The following is a 15,807-nucleotide window of genomic DNA, read 5'->3' on the forward strand; positions in this document are numbered from 1 at the left end:
TAGTAAGGGCGAGATCTTTAAAAGAAGGTATTAATGAATTAGGCTGCATTAAAATTGAAAACTTTTTGCATAAAAATCCTGTTAAGAGGATTAAAAGACAAGTTAAAACTGAGAGAAAATGTTTGCAAACCACATATCAGACAAAGAACTCGTATGTAAAACTCAACAGTGTTACCAGAAAAATAAAAACCTATTCACACAAATACCTTTACAGATACAGGAGGTAGCTTTATTTGTAACAACGAAATACTGAAAACCACTCAAATGTCTGTCAGTAGGTGAATAATTAAACAAACTCTCAGGTACATACATACAGCGGAGTATCATTCACCAATAAAAAGAAGCTGAATATTGATATTGATGCAACGATTAGGATAAATACCAAGGCACTATGCTTAGAAAAAAAGAAATATCGATCTCACAAAAAAATTTGATTCTGTTTACATAGCACACATGACAAAAATAAAGAGATGAAAAGAAGATTGGTAGTTACCCCAGGATAGGAAAATGCATGTGAATAATAATGAATAGAGGAAAAACATGGGGAATTCTTTTCTGGGAATGAGCAGTTCTGTATCTATTTTGGTGATAGATACATGAATCTATACAAGAGATAAGTTGCTTAGGACTATACACACATGAATGAATGTAAATGGTGAAAATAGAATTAGATCTTTTTTTAATAGGATTTTTATGATAGGGATTACACTATTATATATTAAGCCTTTCTCCTTAATCTTCCAGTAAGTTCCACGAGGCAAGAATTTTCTCAGTACTCTGTAACAATACACTCTTACTTCATGAAAAATATTATTAAAGTCTTAATTTTGACCTTGTTAAATTAAAAGAGACTATTTCTTACAAAAGGGAAAACTTATGATAATGCTTTTATTAAAGACACTTTAATGTTTTATAAATGTGCAAGTATGGTATGTGAGGTAAAATGTTGCTTTTATTGTATAATTTAGTTGATATAAAGTGCTATGATTGCAATATAATGTGTATATTTTTAGCATTTAATAGGACTGACTCATTTGAAGAAAAATGTGTGAACCATAGGGTTGATTTTAAAATATCCAGCCTATTTTCAGAGTTCTCTTTGTCACCTAAATGACTTTCCTCTCAAATAAGCTATAATTTTCTAGTACAATTCTCATAGAATTCCACCTTAGCACTTTTTCTGCTCAGTGCTTATCCAAATGATGCAGCTGGAATTTCTAATGAACTCACAGTTATTGCTTCTCACTCTGACACAACTTCGGTAGACAGAATTCCCTTTCAATCATAAACGTGAACAAAGACCCTGAATATTTTCAACCTTTGAAGATCAAAATCTGCTAGTCTAAAATCTCTAAAAGCAATGGTCTGTAGATAGCACGTTTAAACATTAAACCCTTTGCTTACATGATATATGCATTAGTAGGTTGTTTTGTAAATATTATAACATTACTTCACAAGGATTCAGAATACTCCAAACTTAGTTTTTAGTGCAAAAATTAGTCCTCGAAAGCTCAACAAATCTTGGAAATGAAAGCAACCATTTAACCAAACATACTAAAAGTAATTATCTAAATATAGGAATAATGCACGTTAAAGGAAAGATTGCCAGGAAAGCAAAGCATATGACAACAATTTTGATTAGTAAATGAGAACTTGAATTTATCTTTTTGAGAATATTATAAATTATCCTGTGTCTGGAATAATTTTAAAAATTGATTACTTATAAAAGGAAAATTTAAAGCATATGCTGGCAAAAAGAAAGCCATTTGAATAGAAAATATTAAAAGTATAATCACATCACAATACAAAATAGAATATAATCAGGAGCAACTTTAATAGTCTGAATAATATGAGGAAAATAGGCTTAATTTAATTGAAAAATAGAATGATTACACTATTTTTTGTATATCAGTGTCAAAATTATTTATCACATTAACTCCTTCACTGCCTGTCACAAAATACCACACTATATTTCCTCTTGCTACTGAAGCTATTACATCTATTCCATTTCTCATGAATAGCTCAGTACTTGTGGAGTAGTGTCAAGTATTTTCTGTTTCTTAGCCCCCCCTTGTTTTTTTCAATGTAGTGTTCATTCTTCTAGTGTTATTGGATTCAGTTGCCATCACTTCTAAAATTCCTCCTTTAAGAGAGCCAAAAGTATACCCCACTCCCTGCAACACAAAGAAGTCTTCTGCCTTCACTCTTAGTTTTCAAAATGCCCTCCACATTGCCTTGGAACATTTTTACTGAATATTCTATCTCCCCTCTTTCCAATGACAAATGGGTTCCATTATGCTGAGGCTCATAGAAGGAAAAGTTGAAGAAATGAGCTGTCATAAGACAGATTGACATTTAAAAAGGAATTTACCTTCCTTCTTTCAACCATGTATTTCTATTTTTCCAACACTTGAGTGGAATTTTGGCCCCTGATCATAATAGCAAGAATGGAAAATTTAAAATATTATTAGTGAGGTATTTTGTTTCACTATGAATTAATTTGATGGGGAATGTCTTCTCTGTCAACAAAAAAATCACATCAAAATGTAGGGCATGTATGTTACATTTCAAATTGATACTTACTGTGGTCCAACTGACTTGTTGACCTAGGTCTGTAAAATAGAGTGTGATAATGGAGGAAACTGCAATACTTTGAATGGTTCTGTAGTCCTTCAAAAAGGGCCCACCTTAAACGAAAAGGAAATATCATTTTAATACAATTTCAAGGCATAATTATAAATGATTTTTAATATTAACCTGGTAAGAACTAAGGGTGAGTTTTACTTATTAATTGCAATGCATAATCTTTAAAGTAAAATAAAATGTGAATAAACCCATTTTATAAAGTATATCTGGCAAATTTTCAAGTACACAGTGGTTTCCCATTGCTATCTAAACACAGGACGGACTACTATTAGCTATTATTGTACTGTGTTCTGAGAAATGTAATCTAAAATGATATCATAATCAAATGATATAAGGTATTTTAAAGTATGATTTTGCATGTCAGTAGATATACATATCAACTGTTCTATAAATTATTTTACAATGGGATACATCATTTGGAGTACAGTGATGTCAAAAGCCACTCTACTGGGGATGGGCATGATTCAACTTTTTAAAGGATCATGATGGATGCTGTGTGGTAACTGTGAAGGAAGGAAGCAAGATCCCTTAGGGGGAAGTAAAAATTCATCAACTAGCAGATAAAGTTTGTTTGGATTAAGATGGCACTGTTGGAAATGTTAAAAATTCATCAGTTCCAGACATACTTTGAACAGCAAGCAAGTTCAACTTGAGAGGATTCAGTGAGATATAGACAGTGCTTATAGATTTTTGACCTGAGTACTTAAGTATGTTGTAATCTCATTAACAATCATGAAGAAGATTGAGGAAGATACAGGATTTGGGGGAGAAATAAAGGTTTTTAGCTAGGATGTGGGTGATGTGTGATATCTATTAGAATTTCAAGTGGGAGCTCTCAATTTGGCAGTTGGATAGTCATTAACATTTAAAACCTTGGGCAGGACAAGAATATTTGTACATTTAGTTTGAAAATAAGGGAATGGAAACAGACTAAGCTTTCTAGCACTCCAGGCATTCGAAGTAAGAAAACATACAACAAAGATTATGGAGAATGGGTTTCTTATGAAATAAGATGAAAATAAACAAAGCTTATATCAGAAGAGATGCAAAAGAAATGTTGCATTCTTAACAGTAAACGTTAGGTACATCTGGAATGTGTGTACTAAAAGATATGTACAAAGATGTTCTTTTTAGCATTATTCATGATAGCAAAAACACTGTAACATCTTGTGTTCATAAATGAGACACAAATAACTATATTTAGTTTTATTCAAACAAAATTATACTGCACATATAGAAAAATGAGTAGCTTAGAGGTCTATGTACCAGCATGGATATAGCTCACAAGTATAATGCTATTAGTGTTGTTTTCATTGTTGTTTTTGTTGTTATTTATAAAATACTTTATGCTAATATATTTTTGATTTATATTATCTCCAATCATGAACAGATGTTCTTACATTTTCTATTATTGAAAGAGTAAAATGTTAATAATGATGATAATTAGATGATTTTCAAAATCCAAGACATAGATTTACAGTTATAGTTACAGATATTTAAAAGAGAAAATATATGATTTTTTATATTAATGATGATAAATCCAACATGCATACAACAGCCATCACTTCCTTGATTAGGTTATGATATATGGCTCCAAAAGTGATTATACAGGAGTTCCCACTGTGGTTCAGCAGTAACAAACCCAACTGATATCCCACTCGGTGGGTTAAAGACCTGTTGTTGCTGTGAGCTGTGGTGTAGGTTGCAGACACAGTTCAGATCCCATATTGCTATGTTTGTGGTGTAGGCCAGCAGCTACAGCTCTGATTCAACCCCTAGCCTGGGAACTTCCATATGCTCTAGGTGTGTTCCTAAAAAAAAAAGGAAAATAAAAAGAAATTATTCAAATGGCCCTGCTAATAACAAATTCTTTAAATTGGCATGAAGGAGTTAGGAAGAGGAACATTGTGATTCGATATACTAGGAAGAATCATGGTACCATTGCTGGTTTAAAAATAGAGAAGACCACATGACCAATAATTCAGGTGGCCTCTAGGAACTGACAGCCAGTAAGAAAATAAAGATCTTTGTACCACAATAAAAAAAGATGGCTTCTGCTAACAAGATTGAAGATGAAAGTAGGATTTTTCTCAAACGTCTTTCAGTGAGAATTCAACTCAGCTGATGCCTTGATTCTGGATTTGTGATACTCTGAGTAGAGAATTCAGCCATACTACATCTTCATGTTAATAAATGAGTGTTGTTTTAAATTGCTAAGTTTGTGGCAATTTATTACACAACATTAGAAAGCTGATGCAACATGGTTCAAGGTAAAGACTTTGACATCCAGATGGTCAGTAATGTCATTGTGGCAATCACATATAACAAGAAATGTTAAGGACAAAAATTTATGATGACTTTGTACCACTTAAAAATGTACCAAAAACATCTTTCCAAAATGCACATATTGACATCTTTGGGGAGGGAATAGTTTCCACTGCTTTATCACCCCTATTGACTTAAAGGATATTAGTATTATATTTTTTTAATGTGGATCCATCATTACAATATTTGGAAAAAACAACCTGACAGAATGTAGACATATAGTTAATCACACTACTCTTAGATACGGTACTCAGGGACCTCTTTCTTTGGCATTCCATATTCATGTCCTTTCCCAGTGGGAGTGAAATATGTGGGGGTCAAAGAATTGAATGCCTAATGGGAGCTCATGCCATCTTTCTATGTTATACTTCATTTAAGGCCCCTGAATTTTCTGCCTAAATTAATTCAAGTAATACATCTTGGGGCAGGAGGCATCTTCTCCCGAGAATGGACCAGACACTAAAGTACACATTCTAGTCCTAGGGATTTGATAAAGCTGTTTATAAAGGGTATAGATGGTTGGAGTAAGGGATGGAAAGAAAAGGATCAACTCTACTCATGCTGCAACTTTCTCTTATACAAATTTAATGATTCTAAGAATTAGAAATTCGACCCTGCACTTCTAGGACATTATGAAGTATATTAATCATAGTAAAATAAAGACATTTTAGTTACCAGTTTGTATGCCAGATTTATTGCAGTTATTTGCTGCAGTTTTTCACTGTTACTATATAAACACCATTTATAATATGACTTTTAAGAGTTCTATTAAGAGTTGGTGTCTGTTTCCTCACTCCTTGAGCCTAGTGTCTTGTTTTGACCAATAGAATGTGGGACAAGGGATCATATGACAGTTCTAAGCCTGGAGCTCATGAATTCTTGAGTGCTTGTGCTCATTTATGTGTACCACTAATTCCACCAGATAACAAGCCCAGAATATTCTGATTAAGCATGAGACCAATAGAGGGGTGACTGTAGTCATGGCCACCCTAGACCAGTCAGTCCTCTCCAATCTATTAGCTGACTGCCACTGTTTAAGTGAGATCAGCCAAGTAAGGCCAGGTTCAGTTCAGCTAAGCAGAATCACCAAGCTAAATAAATGTTTGCTCTTTTCCCCATAAAAATCAATTGCTTGCTCTTTTATTTGTGTTTTAGCAGTCTTTTGTGTGAGGAAACTGTAAAAGACTCTAAATTTATATGGTGTCACTACTCCTAGCACAGTCATTCTGGCAGATATATCCTAGCAGCAAATATATGTACATATTCATGCCTTGTGCTGTTTGGGTGTCAAGTCTTTTTCTTAATATTAATAGTTACATCTATGTTTAATGAAGGATCCACCATGTACAAATCATTGTAGTGCTTTATAAACATAATCACACTTAATACTTACAACCTTCTCCCCTACAAAAAACAAACAAAAACATGTGTTAGCTTCTTAATTAGCTCTACTTTACAAAAGAAGACTTTAAAAAAAAGTAAGTAGGAGAGTCAAGTTTAAAATTCTGAGTTACTCTGAATAACTTTCTTTGTAACGTATCCTTCTTACATTATGAAATTAATTGATTCTTTTTTTTTTTTCAAATATGTCATCACGTTCCCATCCAGGGACACTTAAAGGATTATACTTTATTCAGAACACTCCTTGGTAAACTCAACCAAGTATATGAGTAAAGGGAAAGCAAAAAGTCACATTCACCAGAAAGGTTGAACTAACAAATTCCCTAGTCCTTTATAGTGTCCTTCAAAGTGAAATTACAGTTGACATTGATGCCTATGGCATTTCTATTTTCTTTATATTAGAGTCAAGTTCAGAAAACAATACCACGATTTCATTTAATTTTATTTCAGCATCCATGTGTTGAAAGGCATTTATGTACTGGACACATACTATGCCCTGCAGAAGCAAAAATAAACAAGACAATGATCCTTCTCTTCTAAACTTGTTTTGAACGTTTGAGTTTGGAAAAATTTGAGACCATTAAATGCAACTTAAAAAAAATGTCATGGACTCCTATGTTTTCAACGTGGAGTCTCAGAGAAAGATGGAATATTTAAGATAGCAGTGAAAACCAACATAACATCCTAAAGAAATCCAAGGAATTCATCACTTGTCCTTGGATAAGAAATGGTAGCCTGAATGTTAACAAAAGCACCAGAAAAATAAAATTCAGAACATGATTGAATGGAAATACTTAGAGACTGAAATTCCTTAATAGATGCCTCTTGTAGATTTACTATCATGGACCTGAGCTGAATATCCTCCAAAATTTACATTCTACCTGCAGCTTTTAGTTAACAAGTCCAAATTTGAGGTCAAGTTGATGCAATGTCAATAACAATGAGTTTTATCAGGACTCATTTTTTGTCTATTTATTTAAAATGTTTCTGAATGGAGAATAGGGTTTGAAATTTTGAAATACTTGAGGCTTATTAATGGATATAATACACCTCCCTATAATTCATTCATTTTGTTCCTCTTACCTCCCTTATTCTACTTTGAACAGGAAAAAAACTGGAAAAGAGTTATCTGTATTTTTTAGAATATAGTAGGAGACAATAGAATAAGGAAACAACAGTAAAAGTTTTGATACAGAAATATCCTGCCTCCAATATACAGACAGTGAATATGAGAAACTTATATTTTTGAGACTAAAATTCCCATAAAAGTGGACCACTAGCTTGTTGGGAGGATCAAATGAGATAATATGTCTAAAAATTTATTATAATACTAGCCACTGAGTAAGTGATAAATACATATTAGCTGTTGATGACAGAAAAGGGATTCTAAATTAAATAAGTAGATCAGCGATATTGACTCTTACCACGTTCTAGCTGCAGGCCTACTCGAGATGGATACCACTTTGGACCTAGTCAATGAAAAAATGACATTTAATTGTCAGCACAGACGTAAACACATTTTAAAAGCGCAGTTTTTTTTTTTTGGTCTTTTGAGGGCCACATCCATGGCATATGGAAGTTCCCAGGCTAGGAGTCTAATCTGAGCTACAGCTGCTGGCCTACACCAGAGCCAGAGCAATGCCAAATCCAAGCCGTGTCTGCAACCTGCACCACAGCTCATGGCAACACTGGATCCTTAATTCACTGAGCAAGGCAGGGAATCGAACCCAAGACCTCATGGTTCCTAGTCGCATTTGTTTCCACTATGCCATGACAGGAACTCCTAAAAGCACAGATTTAAACACATTTTAAAAGCAGTAGTTTTCATTGGAAGACAGATTAGATCTTGGCAAGTGAATAAAATGATTATGCAGAGTCAGAATTGGAGAGAGTGATTACCCTTTGCAGAAGGCTGACAAGCACTGTGGAAATTCTGGAAGAAAGCATGATAAGAGCTTGAGGGATGGTGATTTTCTGCCTTTTTGATCTGTGGACTGGTTGTATAGATGCATTCAATTTGTGGACACATACTGAGATAAGTGACTTGACATGTATTTTTTTGAAAATAATTCTTTAAAAAAGCATAAATATCTTCATTTAAAACTAGAGAATTTTAACTTCCCTTAGAATTTATTTAATGTTAGCATGTGAAAAAGGGTTATTTTCTTAGGAGTAAAGCACTCCATCAGAATAATGCAAACTGTCGACTTTTAATATTATGTGCATATTAATTATAGTAGAAACATCACTTTAGTATCTCCTACCTATACTACTATCAGGAGTAAACAGATTACTAAAAATTCTATTTGAAGAGGAAAATCAAAATATTACATACTGCCATATAAAAGTTGATTCACAGTTATCACAATATAATGATATTCTCTTAAACTGAATTTTGTTATTATTTTAAACTCCATATTGAATATTTAATTTTATTGAATATTTAATTTTAAATTTTGAGGTACAGTTTTATGCAAATTTACTTGATAACTAATAAATTAAAAGAGGAGTATTGTCAAAGGAATATTCCACAATTGTTATTTCATTTTCAAAACATTACTTTTTAAACTGTCAGTAAGAGTAATGTGACGTAACTGGATGATTGCAATCAATTCTTCCTAAATTTACTGCAAAAAGACGTCTTATACATGCAAATTCTCAAGGACAAAATACTCATAACTCAAAACTTGTAATCACAACTTAAAAGCTGTTTAGAATTATATCTAAACAAAATGCAGTAATAGCATGGCAAATGAGAAAGGCACATTTAACACTTAATACTTTTTTATAATTAGAAAATATGAAAGTAAAGAGTATTTTTGTTTTGTTTTGTATTTACTAATAATTGCTATTTATGTTCCAGATGCATGCTGAATTATTCATTGAAAGTATTTAAAAATGCTACCTTTATTATTCATACCGAAAATCTGCTGCCAAAGAAAATATCATGGAAATGAATGCAAAATAGAGGTCTACAGTTTTTAATTGAATTTCTAACTATGCATATTGGAGAAAATACAAAACTTATGAGAATCCATTTATGTTTGACAAATAGTCATTGAACACCTATGATGAGTGTGCATAAGCTGTCAAGTTCTGTCCATTTTAATAATATTCATGTAAGACATCATTTTCAATAGCACTTTATGATGCCTTTAATGTTGGAAATGCCAGTGCAAAACTAACCCTATCATTCTAAGCAAATAGATCTGTCTATGAACTAGATGAGTCAATACTGGCCGAATTCACAATGGTCCGAGAAGTTAGAAGCTCTAAACACCTTCAGGGAAAGCCCTGTCCTTCCAACTTTCTCAACAAGGATGCACTATAAATCTACTTAGGAAATAAGCCTGGTATTTAAAGTCGTGATCTTTGAACACTGTGTCCTAGTGAAAAGAGTTATTATCTACCTTTGTAAGCCTTTAGATTAGTTTCCATCATCTTTTCAAAAAGCAAAACATACATTTTCTGAAATGTTCTTTGCTTGTTGGGGTGAGATGAAATAGGATCAAAGAACAGCAGAGAAAAAAAAGTTTATAAAGGATAAAGGACATATGTTTCATAAGGATTTTTAGCATGCATAAATAGTATAGAAGATTATTTAAAATGCTGAGTACACTGAACTTGGACAACTGGCTCACAGCTGAATTATAACCATGTAGTAGACCTAATGCATCTGCCAGTATCTTAAATTACTTAAAATGTTGGACTTGTGTAACACTTATCATATTCTAGTCATGACCTGCAGTTATAGCCTTGATGATTGGAAATGTTAATATCACTATGTAATACATCCTAAATAAGTAATGTCTTCATGTAATTAAAATATATTTATTTTAATAAGATAGGGTTTTCTAAACTGCTGGTTGTGACCCATTAGTAAGTTGAAAAATAGAATTAGGATTATTCTCAGCATTATGTAAAGAAATAGAATAGATTAGAAATGAATTATATTAGAATAGAATTCTGGATAAACAGGTTAACTATTGTTTTTTGAACTTTCATTTCAATAGCTTAAATTATATAGATACATCTGTGTCTTTAGAAGACTAATATGCATTCCTTATTATAAAGCATAAACAAAAAAGCTTGAAATCCATGGATTTTATATATATAAATAATATTTTTCATTTTAAGGTTTTAAAAAAAGTGAAAAATAGAAAAAAGTTATATGGATTTATAAATAACCAGACATTACTTCAAAAGAAATGTTTATGCTTAGAATTGTATCTGGAATAATCTGGAATAATAAAGTCTGGCATAATGTGAATGTGCACAAAAAATAATATGAAGTAGAAATTCTTATTGACATTTCCTGTATAAAAATGAATATAAAGGAAGTTTATCACCAATAGTTGATAAAGAGGTTTGGATAGTAAATTGTTGAGCATAGGACACTGCATTTTACCTTCAGTGGATTTTTTTTCTTACCAAAGAAACTGACACTAATAATTTTTAATGCTAAAATAAACATAGTTAGAAGGCCATTAAAATTCTATAGGAAAGAAACACTTAAAATAATCTCTTAAACTCATGAAATGAAGTTGATTTAGTCTAAAATTACTTCCTTAAATGAACCAAAATAACTGCAAATGTAATTGAAAAACAATTGTGAGACTAATAGTTGCTAGGTGCATTTCAAATATCCCATTTCAGGATAATCATCTAAAACAAGCAAATAAAGCAAGAGTGTAATGTGAATAAATTAAAGGAACTATAAGCACATGGTTAAAATAAAGAAATTAATTTTCCAGAAAAGAGGTGATAGAAGTCTCTTGTGCTATGAAACCAGATCTGAGTTTTGAACATCATCTAGACTCAACACTGAAAAAAGCTAATAGGCAAGAGGCTATTAATAGCCTCTTGAAATGTTGATGATTGGTCTTGAAATGTTGCTTTTCATGAGATGATTCTGAAACATTGTATGTATTTTATCTAAAGAAAAAGAGATTTAGGGGAAAATGAAAGTGATTTTCAAAATTGAAATATTGTTAAGTAGAATAAAGAGAAGAGCTATTAAAATAGCTTTTGAGCTAATTAGAAGACAGAGTATTTGTCCAAGATAAGAATTTCATTGAAAGTAGTTAACCATTGCTTTCTTCTCATAGATATTTGCCATGTGAGTATTTAAAAGATAATGTAACATAAATTCCTGTATATGGTGGGAAGGAGGCTGAAAAATTTTGATACATATCACTTCTCAAACAAGCATTTAATTCCATATTATTTACAGAATGAATACTTGAAATTTTGCATCGGGGTTTGTCAGTCGTCTTAATAATATATATTTTTAATCCTTGTTTAAGGTAAATTAAATTAAGAAAAATGATTTGTAAAATAATCATGGACTACCACATGTAATATGCATAATGCTTATTATGCATAATAAGCAGACCCTTTTTCATCATAGAATATTAATACTGTAAAAATCTTTGAGGAGTTCCCATTGTGGTACAGCAGTAACAAATCCGACTAGGAACCATGAGATTGCGGGTTCCATCCCTGGCCTCACTCAGTGGGTTAGGGATCCGCCATTGCCGTGAGCTGTGGTGTAGGTTGCAGATGTAGCTCGGATATGGTATTGCTGTGACTGTGGCGTAGGCCGGCAGCTACAGCTCCTATTAGACCCCTAGCCTAGGAACCTCCATATACTGTGGGTGCGGTCCTAAAAAATGACAAAAGACAAAAAAAAAAATCTGTGAAACATATCTACTATTAATTTATACTTGAACTATGAAAAAGGTAACACCGAAAATGATTAAATCACTTGCCTACGTTAAATCAATGATTTGGTGGCTAAGCCTGGTAAATCTCAGGCAAAGAGGAGTAAAAGAAAGATTACAGGAGTTCCCTTCGTGGCGCAGTGGTTAATGAATCCGACTAAGAACCATGAGGTTGCGGGTTCGATCCCTGGCCTTGCTCAGTAGGTTAAGGATCCAGCATTGCCGTGAGGTGTGGTGTAGGTCGCAGACGCGTCTCAGATCCCACGTTGCTGTGGCTCTGGTGTAGGCTGGTGGCTACAGCTCCGATTAGACCTCTAGCCTGGGAACCTCCATATACCTCGTGAGCGGCCCAAGAAATGGCAAAAAGACAAAAAAAAAAAAAAAAGAAAGAAAGATTATAAGTGAAGAAAAGGAAAATGAATACACATAGCCCCTCTTACTCCCTAATTCCTTGATTATTCTAAGATTTAACCATGATATTTATAATATCATAAGATTTACAGATGTACAATATAGTGAGTCACAATTTTTAAAGTTTTTACTCCTTTATAATTATAAAATATTGACTGTATTCCCTATGTTGTACAATATTTCCTTGTAACTTATTTTATCTGTAACAGTTTGTACCTCTTACTCCCCTGCCATTATATTGTCCCTCCCTGCTACCTTCTCCCTACTGATAAAACTAGTTTGTTCTCTATATGATAGTAATAAGAAATATTGGCCAAATAACTCCTAAATATAGTGTATTTTAAAGAAAATATAAAATAAAATTATTTATTAGAGTGATAAGTCTAACACTCAATAGACCCTTCCTGTCTTTTAGTAGATGAACCTCTGAAGAATTAACTGTGAGAAAGAGAAATGACTCCAGGACTGAGATGAGATAAATTAAACAATATTGAGCAAAGAAACTAGCACATTTGTAAATATTATATATAACATAGCAGAATATATAATTTGAGTATATAATATAATGATTAAAAATAATATATATTCATATACAAAACCAAAACACTGGACAACAGTAATGTACAAAGTGGAAAGTATTCTATGGATTTAAAACATTCTGAATGCCTCATAAAATTTAGGAAGAATGTAAAAATAGTAATGATTAATATCAGATTTTGATAAAAGTATTTTTAAATTTTTTTATGTTTTATTAGTATAATTTTATACATCTATGAAGCAAAACTTTTTCTTAATATTGGACACCTATTTTCCTTGTTCTAGCATCCAAAGTTGTATCAACTTTCTCCCTTCCTATCTGGCAAATGCCCTGTTCCAATGGGAAGTTTTCATGTGTACAGAACAAAATTAAGGGACAGGAAGTATTGACCAGGCCATGGAATGCTCAGTAGGAGAACTGATGGCACAAAAGGTCCTCTGTACATTGCATTTTAAATTTAGTTATATTGCCTTATTAATTAGTGCTGCTATTCTCTTTCCAAACAGTAAAAGCCTCAAAGTATGAACAAAAAGGAAGGCATGTGAATTATGTTTCTTTTTTCATGAGAAATAAACATGAAGTATCATACACAGCTCTTCCTTGATCTACTAAAATACTTTCTGGTGATTTAATATTGTTGAATCAGTTGTTTTATTTGTGAAAAAATGATTCATTTAGTACAGTATTTCACTAGAACTAAATGAACCATTTTATTCCCTGTAGAGCATTTCTTTGCAGTCTTATAAATGACACCTCAATAATTAAGTGATAAAGCTAAAATGGAACCAAGGAAACCAGTAAAAATATGTGATGGTGTTTGAAAAATAACAGAACCATTTCCTATCTAACACTCAAGAACAACAACAAAAATTTTAACACTCAAACTAGCATCCACCAATGCGTATAAATTTGCTGACCTTGAAAAGAAAATGCATCTGCTAGAGTCTGATATTACAAAGTTCTCAAACAAGAAAAACAAAGTGCAATAACACTGTATAATCAGCAACCACAAAGCAAGCCTTCTATAGAACACAGGCATGATTCTAAAAATGGAATATTTAAAACCTGACCTGTATAAACAAATATTTAGGATTATAAAATAAAGACTATGAAAGCAAGAGACATAAAGTAACAAGCCAATCTCACAGTAAAACACAAGGCACAGAGCAAGAAAATGTGAGATAGGAAGAGGAGTATACCGAATACAGCAGAGCTATTTCTTTGTCTTCCCTGGTTTAAGTTTGTAACCAGCTTGTTCACCTGATTACTTGCCATACATATAAAGCCATCAGGATTGATCGTCAGACTTACTTTCCTATTTACTTTAGATACCATTAACTGTTCACGTGTTCTACAGAATCCATCATGACATAATATTTCTACCATTTTAGCTTTGCACAGCGGCTCATCAGACCTGACTGTCCGCCTCTCCATGCCTCTTCAGACTCCTTCCGTGTATTGTAGGGCATTTATAGTCTGTCATTAACAACAACTTTTAAATTAAGAACTTTCACTCAAAATCCCTTCCTCTTTGTACTTTCATATCAAACTTTTCTGCATCTTCTTCAACTGGAGTTTACTCTTTATGCCAAACCCACCCAATTGTGGGCCTAAAAATACATTAAAAATCCTCCGTACTATTAAATCCAAAACATCTGTTCTTCATTCTCCTAAGAGAATGCCTGTCATTAGACTTCACTAAATAGTATGATTTCTTCTTGTTGCCATTTTTGATGGTCTGGTATTTCCATCTAAATCACTGAAGAGATAACTCTGCACATTCTCTCCACTTCTGCTCATTTATCATTTTAGGTGATTTTTTTTATTTTTATTTTTATTTTTTGCTTTTTAGGGCTGCACTTGTGGCATATGGAGTTTCCCAGGCTAGGGGTCAAATTAAAGCGTCAGCGGCTAGCCTATACCACAGCCATGGCAACACCAGATCTGAGCCATATCTGTGAACTACACCACAGCTCATGGCAACACCAGATCCTTGACCCACTGAGCAAGGCCAGGGATCAAACTTGCATCCTCATGGATCCTAGTCTTGTTCATTAACTGCTGAGCCATGAAGGGAACTCCCATTGTAGGTGATTTTAATATCACTTTAATTCCCTGCCATTTAGTACCTTGATCTATTCATCCAAATGTTCTCTGTTTACTCTCTCACTTTTCCCCAGAGTTTCTTGCTCACCAATAGATGCATCACCTCCCCAAAACATATTTCAAACCTTTTACTTTCTCATTGTCACTACCATTCCTTCCTAGTTACTTTAGTATTTCTAGCTTAGGTATCTTTTTTGTTAATGATTTTTATTTTTTTCCATTATAGCTGGTTGATGGTGTTCTGTCAATTTTCTACTGTACAGCATGTTGACCGAGTTACACATACATGTATACATTTTTTTTTCTCATATTATGAGGCTCCATCATAAGTGACTAGACATAGTTTTCAGTGCTACACAGCAGGATCTTATTGCTAATCCATTCCAAAGGCAGTAATCTGCATCTGTTAACCCAAATTCCCAATCCATCCCACTCCTTTCCCCTCCCCCTCGGCAACCACAAGTCTCTTCTCCAAGTCCATGATTTTCTTTTATGTGGAAAGGTTCATTTGTGCGTATATTAGATTCCAGATATAAGTGATATCATATGGTGTTTGTCTTTCTCCTTTTGTGTACTTCACTCAGTATGAGAGTCTCTACTTCTATCGATGTTGCTGCAAATAGATATCTTTTGATTCTCCAAGAGTTTCCCAACAAT

General features: G+C 33.0%; 1 protein-coding gene across 2 annotated transcripts in view; it reads right to left on the minus strand.

The window, feature by feature from the left end:
• TECRL (trans-2,3-enoyl-CoA reductase like) overlaps positions 1–15,807 on the minus strand; it is a 103,633-nt gene that overhangs the window by 38,014 nt on the left and 49,812 nt on the right. Inside the window, exons 3-4 of one of the 2 annotated variants that reach the window (XM_021101380.1) lie at positions 7,797–7,841; positions 2,584–2,687 (exon numbers count right to left, since the gene is read on the minus strand). In XM_021101380.1, coding sequence (XP_020957039.1) covers positions 2,584–2,687; positions 7,797–7,841 — 149 coding nt within the window. The remainder of the gene's footprint in view (positions 1–2,583; positions 2,688–7,796; positions 7,842–15,807) is intronic. The other variant, XM_021101381.1, reaches the window with a different exon arrangement.

Source organism: Sus scrofa, chromosome 8 (genome assembly GCF_000003025.6).
Source record: "Sus scrofa isolate TJ Tabasco breed Duroc chromosome 8, Sscrofa11.1, whole genome shotgun sequence".
NCBI classification, from domain to species: Eukaryota; Metazoa; Chordata; class Mammalia; order Artiodactyla; family Suidae; genus Sus; species Sus scrofa.